The following is a 15,000-nucleotide window of genomic DNA, read 5'->3' on the forward strand; positions in this document are numbered from 1 at the left end:
CTATAAACATTATGCATTTCCATAATTTCCTTAGGCAGTATTGTTAAGAAGAGTAGCATAAATTTTCACTGCTTTGCAGATGATATCCAATTTTCTATATCTATGAAGCCAGATTATAGAAACCTAAGACAGAAGTCTGGATGAAGTTGATGAATTTTCTGCTTCTTAATTCAGATCAAACTGAGGTTATTGTACTCGGCCCTGAAAAGCTTAGAAATATGGTATCTAACCAGATTCTTTCTCTGGATGGCATTACCTTGGCCTCCAGTAACACTGTGAGGAACCTTGGAGTCATCTTTGACCAGGACATGTCCTTCAACGCACATATTAAACAAATATGTAAGACTGCGTTCTTCCATTTGCGCAACATCTCTAAAGTTAGAAATACCCTTTCTCAGAGTGACGCTGAAAAACTAGTTCATGCATTTATTACTTCCAGGCTGGACGACTGTAATTCATTATTATCATGATGTCCAAAAAACTCACTGAGAAGCCTTCAGTTAATCCAAAATGCTGCAGCAAGAGTCCTGACAGGGACTAGAAAGAGAGAGCAGATTTCTGCCCTACAGTCGACCCCTGGTATTTGCGGGGTTAGGGACCACAACGGCCCGCGAGTAGCTGAAATCCATCCTTTTACACTCTCTATTGAATTTGATCATTAGTTATACATTTTAGAATTTGGCTTGGTGTGTGGTTTGGTGTGTGGCAGCACGGTGGCACGGTGGTTAGCACTGTTACCTCACAGCAAGAAGGTCCTGAGTTCAGTTCCACCGTCAGCGCGGGATCTTTCTGTGTGGAATTTGTATGTTCTCCCCGTGTTTGCGTGGGTTCCCTCCGGGTACTCTGGCTTCCTCCCACTGTCCAAAGACATGCACCTTGTGGGGATACGTTAATTGGATAATCCAAATTGCCACTAGGTGTGAGTGCGGATGGTTGTCTGTCCCTGTGTGTTGGCCCTGCGACAGACTGTTGACCTGTCCAGGGTGTACCCCGCCTCTCACCCGATGACAGCTGGGATAGGCTCCAGCGCCCCCCGTGACCCTGATAAGCGAATGGATGGATGGATGGATGGCTTGGTGTGTGTTTTTTGTCCAGTTGCCTCTGCTTTCTTTTCCCTCCCCTGACTCCCGAGTCTGTCCATATGGTCGTCGTCTGATGGGGTTTCTCTCTAATATTGTAGGTGCTACATAAATGAAATTGAATTGAACTGAATTGAATCCAAATGCTGATGAAATTAATTTTAGGCTTCAGGCCTCTGACTTTAAACTGTCCATTTGTCCTAACTCATCCTTGCAGATGTGTGGAGGACAGAGATGTGAAATCCCAGAGGCAACTTTTCTATATCAAAGCAGTGACCCTGAAGGAGGCAGAGGACAAGGGGAAAGAGCAGAGCAACACCAAACAAAACGAGCCCTGTACGAGCGGACAAGAAGAGGAGGAGCTCAATCTGGACTCCCATGTGGTGATTCGCTATCACAGAGGCCCAGTCCTAATAGGACAGCAAATCAGAGTCTCAGTGAATCTGAGAGCTAATGTCAGTGGTCATTTTGCAGCCATTAGGTAATTAAAAAGAACATTTGTGCAGCTCTTTGTTCATGTCCACAGCTGCTGTCAATAGCCACTCTTTGTGTCTTCAGGATGAAGGTGAAGAAGGGCCTGGTGTCAATAGTGGCCCAGAGAACTTTGACCTCTGACATGTGGACAGTGACCCTGGAAAGAACCCAAGCCTCCAAACACGATGTGTTGTCCATCCTCTGCCACAGACAGAGAAAACTAAAGCAGCCACATGAGTAAGTTCAGCAACACCTTTTTCCAACATGTTAATAGAATATTAAAGTCAGCCATCTTTAAGGAGACGTATGCAATGACTTTACTGCAGTTTCCATAAAGTGAGGTTGGGGTGCACCCTGGAGGGGTTTCCAGTCTGTTGCAGGGCTAGTACAGAGAACGGCAGCTGGATAGTGTAGTGGAACGACTACACACCTTTGGAATGGAAGTCCCAAGTTCAATTCCCTCCCAGTATCCAGTAAGGGTCCTGGCTAGGCCCCCCCCCCCCCCCCCCCATGCCGAAACACCAAGCCCTGCAATGGCGCGGCTATGTCCGCAGCTTGGACACGACACATTTCGCTTTGCGGTTGTGTATGTGGCTAATAAAGCTCATTTCTTCTTTCTTTGAATGTGATCTTTGTCTGCCTGCAGTCCCACTCTCCTCCAGCAGGTGGCGTGTTTGTCAGTCGACGGCTTGAGGCGCAGCTTCGGTGTTGCCATGATGGTGCCTGCTAATTGGTGGGTGGAGTACTCCAGACGTACTACTGTCCCGCCATCACATGTAGGAGCAGTGAGCATCTTTTCATTCACAGATCGTCACATCTTTGGCATTGCACCTATAACAGAGGTACGTAATTCTTTTAAAGTCCATCAGATGCCCATCACATGTCATCTGATTGCTCTGAAGGTGTGTTTCCTGTTGGTCTGTCCACAGAGTAACACGTTGATCAACACAGCTATACTGAACAACCAGCCCGTGCTGCTGCCCGTCATTGTGCTGGCTGTAAGCCATGACGAGAAGGTGTCAGATGTTACCTCTGCAGTCACATGTCACTCCATCAATGAGAATAGTATCAAGGTGCAACATGTCTCACAACATGTCTCACAACATGTCTCACAACATGTCTCACAACATGTCTCACAACATGTCTCACAACACACATTTCACAATTTCATGAGCAGTCTGGTTCTGCTGGAGGTTTCTTCCTGTTAAAAGAGAGTTTTTCCTCAACAATGTCAGCAAAGCGCTTGCCCAGAGCTGGTCATATGATTGTTGGGGTTTTCTGTGTTGTATTATTGTTGGGCAGGGGTCTCAAACTTGCAGCCCGGGGGCCACTTGTGGACCACGTCATGTCAATACAGTGGGGCAAAAAAGTATTTAGTCAGCCACCGATTGTGCAAGTTCCCCCACTTAAAATGATGACAGAGGTCAGTAATTTGCACCAGAGGTACACTTCAACTGTGAGAGACAGAATGTGAAAAAAAAATCCATGAATCCACATGGTAGGATTTGTAAAGAATTTATTCGTAAATCAGGGTGAAAAATAAGTATTTGGTCAATAACAAAAATACAACTCAATACTTTGTAACATAACCTTTGTTGGCAATAACAGAGGTCAAACGTTTACTATAGGTCTTTACCAGGTTTGCACACACAGTAGCTGGTATTTTGGCCCATTCCTCCATGCAGATCTTCTCGAGAGCAGTGATGTTTTGGGGCTGTCGCCGAGCAACACGGACTTTCAACTCCCGCCACAGATTTTCTATGGGGTTGAGGTCTGGAGACTGGCTAGGCCACTCCAGGACTTTCAAATGCTTCTTACGGAGCCACTCCTTTGTTGCCCGGGCGGTGTGTTTTGGATCACTGTCATGTTGGAAGACCCAGCCTCGTTTCATCTTCAAAGTTCTCACTGATGGAAGGAGGTTTTGGCTCAAAATCTCACGATACATGGCCCCATTCATTCTGTCCTTAACACGGATCAGTCGTCCTGTCCCCTTGGCAGAAAAACAGCCCCATAGCATGATGTTTCCACCCCCATGCTTCACAGTAGGTATGGTGTTCTTGGGATGCAACTCAGTATTCTTCTTCCTCCAAACACGACGAGTTGAGTTTATACCAAAAAGTTCTACTTTGGTTTCATCTGACCACATGACATTCTCCCAATCCTCTGCTGTATCATCCATGTGCTCTCTGGCAAACTTCAGACGGGCCTGGACATGCACTGGCTTCAGCAGCGGAACACGTCTGGCACTGCGGGATTTGATTCCCTGCCGTTGTAGTGTGTTACTGATGGTGACCTTTGTTACTTTGGTCCCAGCTCTCTGCAGGTCATTCACCAGGTCCCCCCGTGTGGTTCTGGGATCTTTGCTCACCGTTCTCATGATCATTTTGACCCCACGGGATGAGATCTTGCGTGGAGCCCCAGATCGAGGGAGATTATCAGTGGTCTTGTATGTCTTCCATTTTCTGATGATTGCTCCCACAGTTGATTTTTTCACACCAAGCTGCTTGCCTATTGTAGATTCATTCTTCCCAGTCTGGTGCAGGTCTACAATACTTTTCCTGGTGTCCTTCGAAAGCTCTTTGGTCTTGGCCATGGCGGAGTTTGGAGTCTGACTGTTTGAGGCTGTGGACAGGTGTCTTTTATACAGATGATGAGTTCAAACAGGTGCCATTCATACAGGTAACGAGTGGGGGACAGAAAAGCTTCTTACAGAAGACGTTACAGGTCTGTGAGAGCCAGAGATTTTCCTTGTTTGAGGTGACCAAATACTTATTTTCCACCCTGATTTACGAATAAATTCTTTACAAATCCTACCATGTGGATTCATGGATTTTTTTTTCACATTCTGTCTCTCACAGTTGAAGTGTACCTCTGGTGCAAATTACTGACCTCTGTCATCATTTTAAGTGGGGGAACTTGCACAATCGGTGGCTGACTAAATACTTTTTTGCCCCACTGTATGAGCAGAGAGTACAAACATGCTGAGGACTGTGTCAGTTCAGTGAGAGTCACAAACTAATGTGTACGCTCATGTCTGCATTTTATTTTGTTAAATATGAACATAACGACAGCAGAAGTGCTACCACGTATGTGGGCAGACAGAGAGGACTAATGTGTTTGTTTGGTAGATCAATGAAAGGATTCAGTTAGTTAAGAGGGAGTTTGCGTTTTATCTTGTTATACAATGTTTGAAAACGCAAAGAAGCAAAACATTTTCAGTATTATTTGTTTGTGTTTTCTTGTTTGTTTGTTTTGTACTCCTTGAACACTAAAGTGTCCTCCAATGAGACGACAGTGCCAGCAGTGGCCCACAGCTCATTTCAGTTTGTAGGGTCACCTTACAATTAACGCACCCAGAGGCAACTGTTTAAGTTTTATATAATTCATTTTAAATTCCATTTTTAGTTAACCAAAACAACTGCACTACCTCAGTGCTTAAAGTAAAAGTCAAAAACAGTTAAACAACATCTTGGAGTCTTTTTCAGTGGCTCAGTTTTGCCAGGTTATCGTAGAGACGGCTCGATTGCTGTCGCTTGACATTCAAATTTGACCTGCACCTGGTTCACCTTAAATTTAGTTTGTGCTGTTGACTAGGTCCAAAGTCAAGACTAAACTTCAGTGTTTCTAAACCTCTCTGGGTAAATGGACCTTACAGTATACAGGGCCTTTCTGCTTCATTTGAACACTCAGAGCAATTCAAGCCTCATTCAGCCAGTCACACACATATTCACACAGCACTTTTATTTATGCCTAAGCTTTATTGTTTGGCAAGGTGGAATACACAACTGATTAAAAACAGCTCACCCAAAATGAAACATGCATGTTTATCCATTTTTATCATTTCGGTGATATTTTCCCAGGTTTGTAATGTTGGCTTTAGAGATGTCTGAATATAACAGAATTCAACTCCACTCTGAGCGTAACGTGCCTTTTCAAAAATCACAAACCAAACATTATCATCCATCTACCAAACTGTGTTTAGAGAGGTTTAGCACAAATCTGAAAAGCACGTGAGACAGCTAATTGAACTTTAATGCCAAAAGGAAACCAGTGCGATTACTTTAAACTGTATAGATGAAACAAATATCATATTTTGTATGTGTCTCTTCCATACAGGTTTCCAGTGATTGCTCTACCCTCTACGTTGATGGCAGTGAATCAGGATTAGGGTCGACCTGTGCAGTGGTGGAGTTTCATCTGGGCATGCTCAGTGGGTCTGTGTGTCTGGAGGTTTGGGCTCCCTCCGTGCCCCTACATGTCTCCTTGGCAGATCCTACTCTCAATGTCATTGATGGATGGAACCTGATCACAGAGAAAGGGTAAAAACTAGGCCCGCTGTGTCTTCAGTCTGTTTTAACTTGTTGTACTATAGTTCATTGTATCTGTGTTTATCTCCTCTCTCCTCTGGAGATGTAACCATTTCCTTAAAGGCCTGTTGAACTACACTGACTCTTCTACTGCTTGGTTCAAACTACATAATACCTAAATGAAAACAGAGTGTGAAAACTGAAAAGGTTTATGTAATAAACTCATCATGACCCCACAATCATCCGGTCTAGCATCATTTTACCGGAAAGAAATACTGCGCAGTATAAAACCAGTGTATTTAATGTTTGTTATCATGGGACAAACTGCAGACCGGTCACAAGATGTTCTATGAGAATATACTACATTCATATTCTGCATGGACAAAAGTGAAAAATGTGATACATAGTAATCTCGTAAGCTTTTTACCAGAAACATGATCAAACACAGTAAGAGTATAAAAACGTTTGCTTACCAAAAAGTACCACATTGCTGTGGCCTGTGTTAAATATCCCAATTCTTTGAACTTTGGGCTGAAGGAAGAACAACAATCGGTGTGTAAATGCTCAATCAACAATCTCTTTATTCCATACAATTCTCATTATTTCATACAACACTTTGAGCATAAACGTCCAGACGGGAGATGTGGAAAGGAGGGTGTCCGCCACGTCTCGAAGTGTCTGACCGTTTCTCACATTCTTATAGCTTCAGCCCCCCCCCCCCCCCCCCCCCCCAAAGTCACAAAACCTAAACATCCACATTCTTTCTCTCTCAGTGAGCCTAAACTATGGCCTTGGCTTCCTGTTCAGTATGTTTTGTTCTTTCTAATCAGAAAAGGAAGGCCATGATTCTACACAAACAGCATTTCTTATAACTCAGCAGTATAATGCATCATAAAACAGTGTAATGATTTCACAATCTTTAATCTAAGGCATAATGTGGCCTATAGCATTAGCAAACAGGCAAATTCAGCAACTGACATCTTCTTTCATCATCTTTCGTACTTGAGCTCGTAAGCCCACATGAATGGGAAGGGTCGCATCAGGAAGAGCATGGTGTCAAATTTTCGCGGATCACCAGAAAAAGTCAGTCGGGGCCCAGGGTAACAACAACCACCTCCAGTACTATTTGTCAACAGGGTCCTGGTGGAAACTGTTGGCCAAAGACAAAAGAAGAGAAGAGAAGGAAGGCGGGAGTGTGGAGATGAGAGTAGGGATGCTGAATGTAGGGAAAGTAGGGACGAGCAGGAGACGAGGTAGGAGGAAAGCAAGAAGAATCGGAGATGGATTCAAGCTGTTGATGAGGAAGGTGCACACAGATGGACCACATCTCTGAAGAAGGTACAATCTGAAGTTTGGGCACTTTGTTGCTCTGAAGCATTCATGTACATGTTAACAATGCCACAATCTTCCTAGGAGTACAAATTCGAGGACCCAAAGGTCACCCCAAAGGTCAAAGCATGCAGTGTTCAGAGAAACAAACAAAGAAAAAACAACAGCTACATCTCAGACAGCTTCTCTTTTCTGGAAGTGCCTCCTCTGAACTGAACATGATGACACAGATTTACAGAGTTCCATCTGAACAAACTAGAAGACCAGAACGATGTGTGGCCTTAATGCACAGCAGCATGTTTGGAGAAAGCATATCAACACAACACTGCACAACAACTGCCAAGGACGGGGGGGGCATGATATGGCCTTGTTGAGTCAAAAGTTCAGCCATCTGTCCAACAGCTAAAGCTTGGCCAAAACTGGGTCATGCAACGGGATGATTATGAAAAATATATGTTTCACAGTTTGTATATTTTTAAAAAATCCTCATTCAGGTCAATGAGAGAAAGGCAGAGTGTGGGAGGAGCAGAAAAATTGCACTGAAATCTTTTCAACCTGCCAGTAATCCAATAATTACGACCACACAACCATCATTTTACACTCAGGTCAAAGCTGATTTCTCTTCTTTCAAGCAAGGTCTTCCTCAGATCCAGCAGATGAATAGTTTTTGGAGGCATATGAGTGAGTGGTCAGAGGTTTACAGACACTCATTATGAGGCACAAACATGGACTTTATTTACACTGCCAGTCAAAGTCTGGACACACTGAGATAAGATAAGATAAGATAAGATAAGATAAGATAAGATAAGATAACTCTTTATTGTCATTGCACAGTTATACATAGCACAATAGTACAATGAAATTGGAAAACTGTCCCATGTCGGCAAACACAACACAACACGACACAGTAACTTGACTTAAGTAATAAAAAGAAGAAGTAGTGTGTGTTTATTGCACATTGTTATTATTGCATCTTGTTATAAATATAAATATCATTATTGTTATTGTTGTTACTGTTGTTACCCCCCCCCCCCCCCCAAAAAAAAAACACCAATCTGACAGCCTCTGAACCTCAGCTCTGTACGCTGCCTCGTCTCCCCCTGAGATGAGCCCTACCACGATGGTATCATCTGTGAACTTAATGACTGCGTTGTCTGGGTGGGTACTAACACAGTCATGTGTAGAGTGTAGTGTGTACACACTTTCTCATGGAATGGTTTTTCTTTATTTTTATGACTATTTACATTTTAGATTCTCGCTGAAGCGATCAAAATTATGAATGAACATATATCGAGTTATGTAGTAAAGATGTTTTATATTCTACATTCCTCCTAATATCCGCCCTTTGCTTTGATTACTGCTTTGCATACTCTTGGCCTTCTCTCCATGAGCTTCATGAGGTCGTCTCCTGAAATGGTTTCCAACAGTCTTGAAGGAGTTCCCAGAGATGCTGAGCACCTGTTGGCCTTTTTGCCTTCACTCTGCGCTCCATCCCAAACCATCTCCATTGGGTTTAGGTCAGGTGACTGTGGAGGCCAGGCCATCAGGTGCAGCACTCCATCACTCGCCCTCACACAGCCTGGAAGTGTGTTTGGGGTCATTGTGCTGTCCTGGCGTGTTGCTGCAGGATGCTGTGGTAGCCATGATGGTTCAGTGTGGCTTCAGTTTTGAATAAATCCCCAACAGTGTCACCATCACATCTCCTCCTCCGTGCTTCACAGTGGGAACCATGCATGTGGAGACCATCCGTTCACCTTCTACGTTCAAGACACGGCAGGTGGAACCAAAGATCTCAGATCTGTACTCACCAGACCAAGGCACAGATTTCCACTGGTCTAATGTCCACTCTTTGTGTTTCTGGGCCCAAACAAATCTCTTCTTGTTGCTTTTCCTTAGTTGTAGTTTCTTAGCAGCTGTTTGATCATAAAGGCCTGATTCACACAGTCTGCTCTGAACAGTTGATGCAGAGATGTGTCTGCGACAGGAACTCTGTGTGGCATTGATCTGGGCTCTAATCTGAGGTGCTGCTAACCAAGGTTGTTGTTATCATTGTTTTAATTATTGTATATTTAAAAACAATATACAAAAAACAATAATAAGTTCAGTGGGAGCATGAATGTTAATGTAATTTGGGGCTTTTAATAAATCCCCCCACCAAAAGAAAAAATGGACTACATTATTGTGCCTCAGAGTTCCTGACGAGACGTAATTTGAGAAGGAGAATGTGTTGCCATTAAAATATCAGTGTTGTCATCAGCAACATTTGGATGGAAAACATGCTTCTCTCTTTCTTTCAGAGTAAACTTGCACACACATTTCTCCAACATGCAGACACAGATACGTCAGGATCTTTAATCCCTCGTGTGTTTTCTTCTTGCTCAGGTGTGTGCCGGTGTATCAGCGCTCCTCAGTCCAGGTTCTGACCCAGTTCACAGCTCTGGACTCCCACAGCAGAACCACACACCACCTGGGTTCCTCAGATTGGTTTGTAGATGTGACTGAGCTGGTCAGTAACTGGCTGAGAGTAGAAGACCCCCGAGTGGCTTCCCTCAGGCCCCAAAACATCGTGATAGGATTAAGACCTGGAAAGACATCACTGCATGTAGGCGACAGTTGTGCATGCGTTAACTGCTATTGTTTCACTTCTTGAGCATCTCCTCTCACTCTCACCTTCATCCTTAGATTATCTCGGAGCAGTGGGATGGCATGTTGGGCACATGTGACATCACTGTGTCCTCTGACACTGTCAGCGCTGGCGATCTGTCTGTACAAGCGGTCAGTGGCCTGGGAATGTCAGTGAAGTCCAGCCCTGCCCACCCCTCCATCATCACAGCAACAGTGACAGCCTACAACACCATGTACCACTATCACCAGGTGACAAACACTCGTTTCACTCCACTTCCTCAAGTCTCATTAATCCACTGAAGCTGAGATAAATTTGCCCTGTTTTCCCTGTAGGAGGCCTCCGTCAGTGTCTGGCTGCAGTTCAGTGACGACACTGCCTCCCTCCTCTCCTCTTTCAGTGACCTTCCCTTCTCCCTGCGTCTCTCCTCATTGGCTGAGAGTGTTATTATGGTGACACCCAGTTCCAATCAACGCGTCTTTGCTCAGGGTGACGGAGGTGGGCCTTTACTGCGAGCAGAGCTTCTGGTTTCTACGTGCGCCGATCAGCTGATTGTCTCAAACTCTTTTGATGAAGAGAACGAGGAGCGGCAGGCTTCTACAAGACGAGAAGGGACCCGCAGGCTGGCGAGGGGATCAGGCTGGATAAGGGTCAACTTAGACCTAGACTTCATGCAGCCAGTAGCCAAGAAGAGCGAGGATGGTGTGGAGTTTGAGTTTGACATTTCAGACACACTGGTTGGATCACACGGTGACATTTACTCATCAAACAAAGATGAAAGTTGGAACGTGAGCACCAGCAGTAACTACTATGAGAAAGTAAGTCAGACCATGACTAACAGAAAGTGGAATGAGGTGGACAAAGGAGGCATGGTCAGTCGAAACACTCTAGAAAGAGCAGTGCTGATGCCGAGCCTGGACGAGGGCAAGGTGTACTTCTTTCCGAGCCAGGATAAAGGAGGAGCAGAGGAAGACAAGCAGGGAACTCATGAGTTGGAACTTGGCGTGGGTGCTGTCCTCTCTCTGCTCTGTCTCTTTGCTGTCCTCTTTCTGGCTAACTGTCTGCCCTCCACCCTGCGACACAGGTCGAGGAGGACAAAAGAGAGAATGGAAGGAGAACTGGAGGCAGGTGCGACGGAAGATGGAGAGGAGATGGAAAGGGAAAAGGCCAAGGACTGGAAGACATAGAAGATGAAGAACATAGAGCTAAACAGAGAACAATGGAGAGAGTTTTAAAGAAGTAGCAGCTGATACTGACACCTTCAGGATCTAATGAACCGAAACTCAAACTGTTCTATTCAAACACTTTAAAGGTTTAATTCAACCAGTTTGAGCATGAGCTGAGCTTTAATTTGAGAAAAACAATTTTTACTTTCTTTTAGTTTCACCAATCAACAGGTTGATGCTCATCTACATGACTTTTGTCCCCTTACCCTGACCCCTTTAACCTTTAAGTCCACATGATATCTGAGTAAGGTAGGTGAGCAAAGCAGCTTTTCAAAATGTATCTAAGTGTGTATAATTTAGCTTTGTAGAACCACTTCTTATTGTTAATCCCCTTCCCCCTGTAGTAGGCACATTTTGGAGACATTAGGTTTGATCTTAGTAGGCCAGATCTTTGAAAGGCAGCCATTGTGTGAAACAGGCAGAATAAAGACTTTCTATTAAAACAAATGACACGTTTAATGCTAAACGTGGTGCTGTCATTTTTGTCAGTCGTTACTTATGGTTTCATTGTCGTGTCTAAAATAAAGTTTGTTTTAAGAGTCTTTTTGCTTTTCAAAGCACTCCTCGTACTGAGTGGTACTGAGAAAGGTTATCTGAGCTGGAGCTGCTTACCTCTGCAGCTCAGAGTATGCTGGAGGTGAACTTGGGTGTAATGATCAGTGACTTAGGCTACGTCCACACGCACACAGGTATTTTTGAAAACGTTTTTGGTTTTGTTTTTCAAATCCCGTCCACACGTGCGGTTTTGGAAAAATATCTCCGTTCACATGTAAACGTTAAAAATGAACTGTTGGCCAATCAGAAGTCCAGGAGCCTGGGAGGGACTAAACAGGGTTTTGTGCTCATAAAACCTGAAGTACTTTCTGTAAAGGCAGCTAATTTTGTTCTAGTTTTCAAGTGCCTTCATCATTTCAAATGTTAATAACTAAAGACAGTATTTTCATTGTTGTGTAGACTCACAACTCAGGAATGAACTAATGCATACAGCATACATAAATGCAATTGATTCAACACTGACGTCTGGATTTAGGTTGTGACAGCGTCTGTGTTGAAGGAAGAAGCCACGTCCAAAGTGCCGTCTGACGCATCTGTCTTTGTAAATGGAGGGACACTAACTGAGTGTGAGTGTGTACAAACTGCAGACAGTCAGATTAACAGCAGCAGTATCTTGTCTCTATCCGCCATTGTAGAAATGTATCTCATGTAAACAATAACATGGCGCACAGCGTGATGTGAAAAACGGCGCACACCTTTGCTGTTGCGAGACTAAATCTCCACACGTAAAAAACACAAAGACTGAGTTTTCGAAAATATCCACCCTGGCAGGAGATTTAAAAATCTCTGTTTTCAGTGACCCAAAAGGCTGTTTTCAAAAATCCCAGCGGACGTGTGGACGTAGCCTTAAAGGCCACTGAAAAAGCACCATGATGAGTCAGACGTTCAGACAGAAGCCACAGGATGATGGAGAGTGCACTTGCTGCTGGAGCATGGCATGTTTGTTCTGCAGTGGATTTGAGAGCTCAGTAAGTAAACACTGTGTGTTGTGGACTCTTGCAATACTTGTTTCAGAGGTTAAAAAGAAAAAAACATGGGTATTGCTTTTTCATTAATCTTTGCATGGAGACCATCTGTTAGATAAGATAAGATAAGATAAGATAAGATAAGATAACCTTTATTAGTCCCACACGTGGGAAATTTGTTTTGTCACAGCAGGAAGTGGACAGTGCAAAAGTTATGAGGCAAAAATTAGAATACAATAAGAATAAATACAGTACACAACTGTACAGAATAGAATAAAATAATATACTATATACAGTAGAATAAAATAGAATAAAAATATACAATAAGATAAAAATAGAATACGAATGCTATATACAACTGAGTAAAAATACAACGATGCCAGAAAGGATTATTGCACTTAGTGTTATTGCATATGTGTGGATGTGTGTGTTTGTTCAGTTAAAGTCTTTGTTGTGGAGTCTGACAGCAGTGGGGAGGAAAGACCTGCGAAATCTCTCCGTCCCACACCGTGGGTGCCGCAGTCTCCCACTGAAGGAGCTGCTCAGTGCTGTCACAGTCTGCTGCATGGGGTGGGAGATGTTGTCCAACAGGGATGACAGCTTAGCCGCCGTTCTCCTGTCACTCACCACCTCCACTGGGTCCAGAGGGCATCCTAGAACAGAGCTGGCCCTTCGGATCACCCTGTTCAGTCTCTTCCTGTCCCCAGCAGAGATGCTGCCGCCCCAGCAGACCACACCATAAAAGATAGCAGAAGCCACCACAGAGTCATAGAAGGTCTTCAGGAGTGGGCCCTCCACCCCAAACGACCTGAGTCTCCGCAGCAGGTACAGCCTGCTCTGCCCTTTCCTGTAGAGGGCGTCTGAGTTATGAGTCCAGTCCAGTCTATTGTTCAGATGAACACCAAGGTACCTGTAGCTGTCCACAGCCTCAATGTCCATACCCTGGATGTTCAGTGGTTGCAGTGGAGAATGCTTGTGCCTGCGGAAGTCTACCACCAGCTCCTTGGTTTTACTGGCGTTGATCTGGAGGTAGTTCAGCTGGCACCAGTCCACAAAGTCTTGGGTCAGTCCTCTATACTCCTTGTCGTCCCCATCAGTGATGAGGTGACTATTGCAGAGTCATCAGAGAACTTCTGCAGGAAGCACTGGGTGGAATTGTGGGAGAAGTCTGCAGTGTAGATGGTGAAGAGGAACGGAGCCAGAACCGTTCCCTGTGGGGCCCCCGTACTGCAGACGACCCTGTCCGACACACAGCCCTGAGTCCTCACATACTGTGGTCGGTCGGTGAGGTAGTCCAGGATCCAGGTAGTGAGGTGATGGTCCACTCCAGAGTTCACCAGCTTGTCCTTTAGAACCGAGGGAAGAATAGTGTTGAAGGCACTGGAGAAATCAAAGAACATGATTCTCACAGTGCTTCCAGCGGTCTCCAGGTGAGCGAGGGAACGATGTAGGAGGTGAATGACGGCATCATCCGCTCCAATGCCAAGCTGGTAGGCAAACTGAAGTGGGTCCAGTGATGAGCTTATTAGGCGCCGAAGCTGAGCCAGGACCAACCGCTCCAGGGTCTTCATCAGGTGGGATGTCAGAGCCACCGGCCTGTAGCTGTTGAGGTCCTTGGGGCGTGAAGTCTTTGGCACTGGTACAACACAGGAGGTTTTCCAGAGCTGTGGGACTCTTCCCAACCTCAGGCTCAGGTTGAAGAGGTGCTCCATCACCCCACACAGTTGGTCCGCGCAGGACCTGACGACCCTCGAGCTGATGCCATCTGGGCCCGCTGCCTTCTTGCCATTAATCCTCCTCAGTTCCCTCCTAACCTGGGTGGTTGAGAGAGACAGGCTGGAGCCTTGTGTTGAGTGTGTATTGGATGCTGCAGTTGGGGGTGGGGGGGAGTGAGCAGGGTGAATAGAGGAGGTGTGAAGTGTCTGAGGTGGAGCAGCAGCAGTGGGGGTGGGTGAGTCTGCAGCCGATGTTGCAGACTGCCTCATGGCTGAGTCAAATCTGTTGAAGAAATGATTCAGTTCATTTGCCCACCTCACATCCCTCCCAGGCAGAGAGTTCTGCTGTTTGTGGCCCGAGATGGTTCTGAGGCCTCTCCAGACTTCACCAACGTTGTTTTGTTGAAGCTGGTTCTCCATCTTCTGCCTGTAGCTCTCCTTCCCATTCCTTATCAGTCCCCTCAGCTCTCTCTGCACCCTTTTCAACTCCTCTTTGTCTTTGGATTTGAAGGCCCTCCTCTTCTGCTTGAGGACAGCTTTAATTTCTGGGGTAATCCAAGGTTTGTTGTTGGAGAAACACCGTACAGTCCTGGTAGGTACGGTGTTATCCACACAGAAATTAATATAGTCAGTAATGCATGTAGTATGGCTGTCGATGTCCTCTCCATGGTCGTCACATGTCGTGACAGGTCGTCAGATTTCTCAACCACTTATCCAGTTTGGAGGT

The 15,000-nt window shown here is 45.1% G+C and overlaps 1 protein-coding gene across 4 annotated transcripts in view; it reads left to right on the top strand.

Annotated features, from left to right (window-relative positions):
• The window catches only part of tmem132a (transmembrane protein 132A), a 25,697-nt gene extending 14,115 nt beyond the window's left edge, over positions 1-11,582 (top strand). For 3 of the 4 annotated variants that reach the window (XM_086294533.1, XM_086294534.1, XM_086294536.1), the window contains 8 exons: positions 1,297-1,560; positions 1,638-1,790; positions 2,200-2,395; positions 2,483-2,626; positions 5,670-5,872; positions 9,572-9,791; positions 9,872-10,063; positions 10,148-11,582. In XM_086294533.1, the coding sequence (XP_086150659.1) occupies positions 1,297-1,560; positions 1,638-1,790; positions 2,200-2,395; positions 2,483-2,626; positions 5,670-5,872; positions 9,572-9,791; positions 9,872-10,063; positions 10,148-10,999 (2,224 nt within the window). In that variant the 3' untranslated portion in view covers positions 11,000-11,582. The remainder of the gene's footprint in view (positions 1-1,296; positions 1,561-1,637; positions 1,791-2,199; positions 2,396-2,482; positions 2,627-5,669; positions 5,873-9,571; positions 9,792-9,871; positions 10,064-10,147) is intronic. The other variant, XM_086294535.1, reaches the window with a different exon arrangement.
• Positions 11,583-15,000: the final 3,418 nt, after the last annotated feature.

Source organism: Aulonocara sp. 'chitande type north' Nkhata Bay, linkage group LG6, assembly GCF_057382095.1.
Source record: "Aulonocara sp. 'chitande type north' Nkhata Bay isolate Kocher_YH1m ecotype deep benthic linkage group LG6, A_spYH_male_GT1.1, whole genome shotgun sequence".
In the NCBI taxonomy this organism is placed as follows: domain Eukaryota; kingdom Metazoa; phylum Chordata; class Actinopteri; order Cichliformes; family Cichlidae; genus Aulonocara; species Aulonocara sp. 'chitande type north' Nkhata Bay.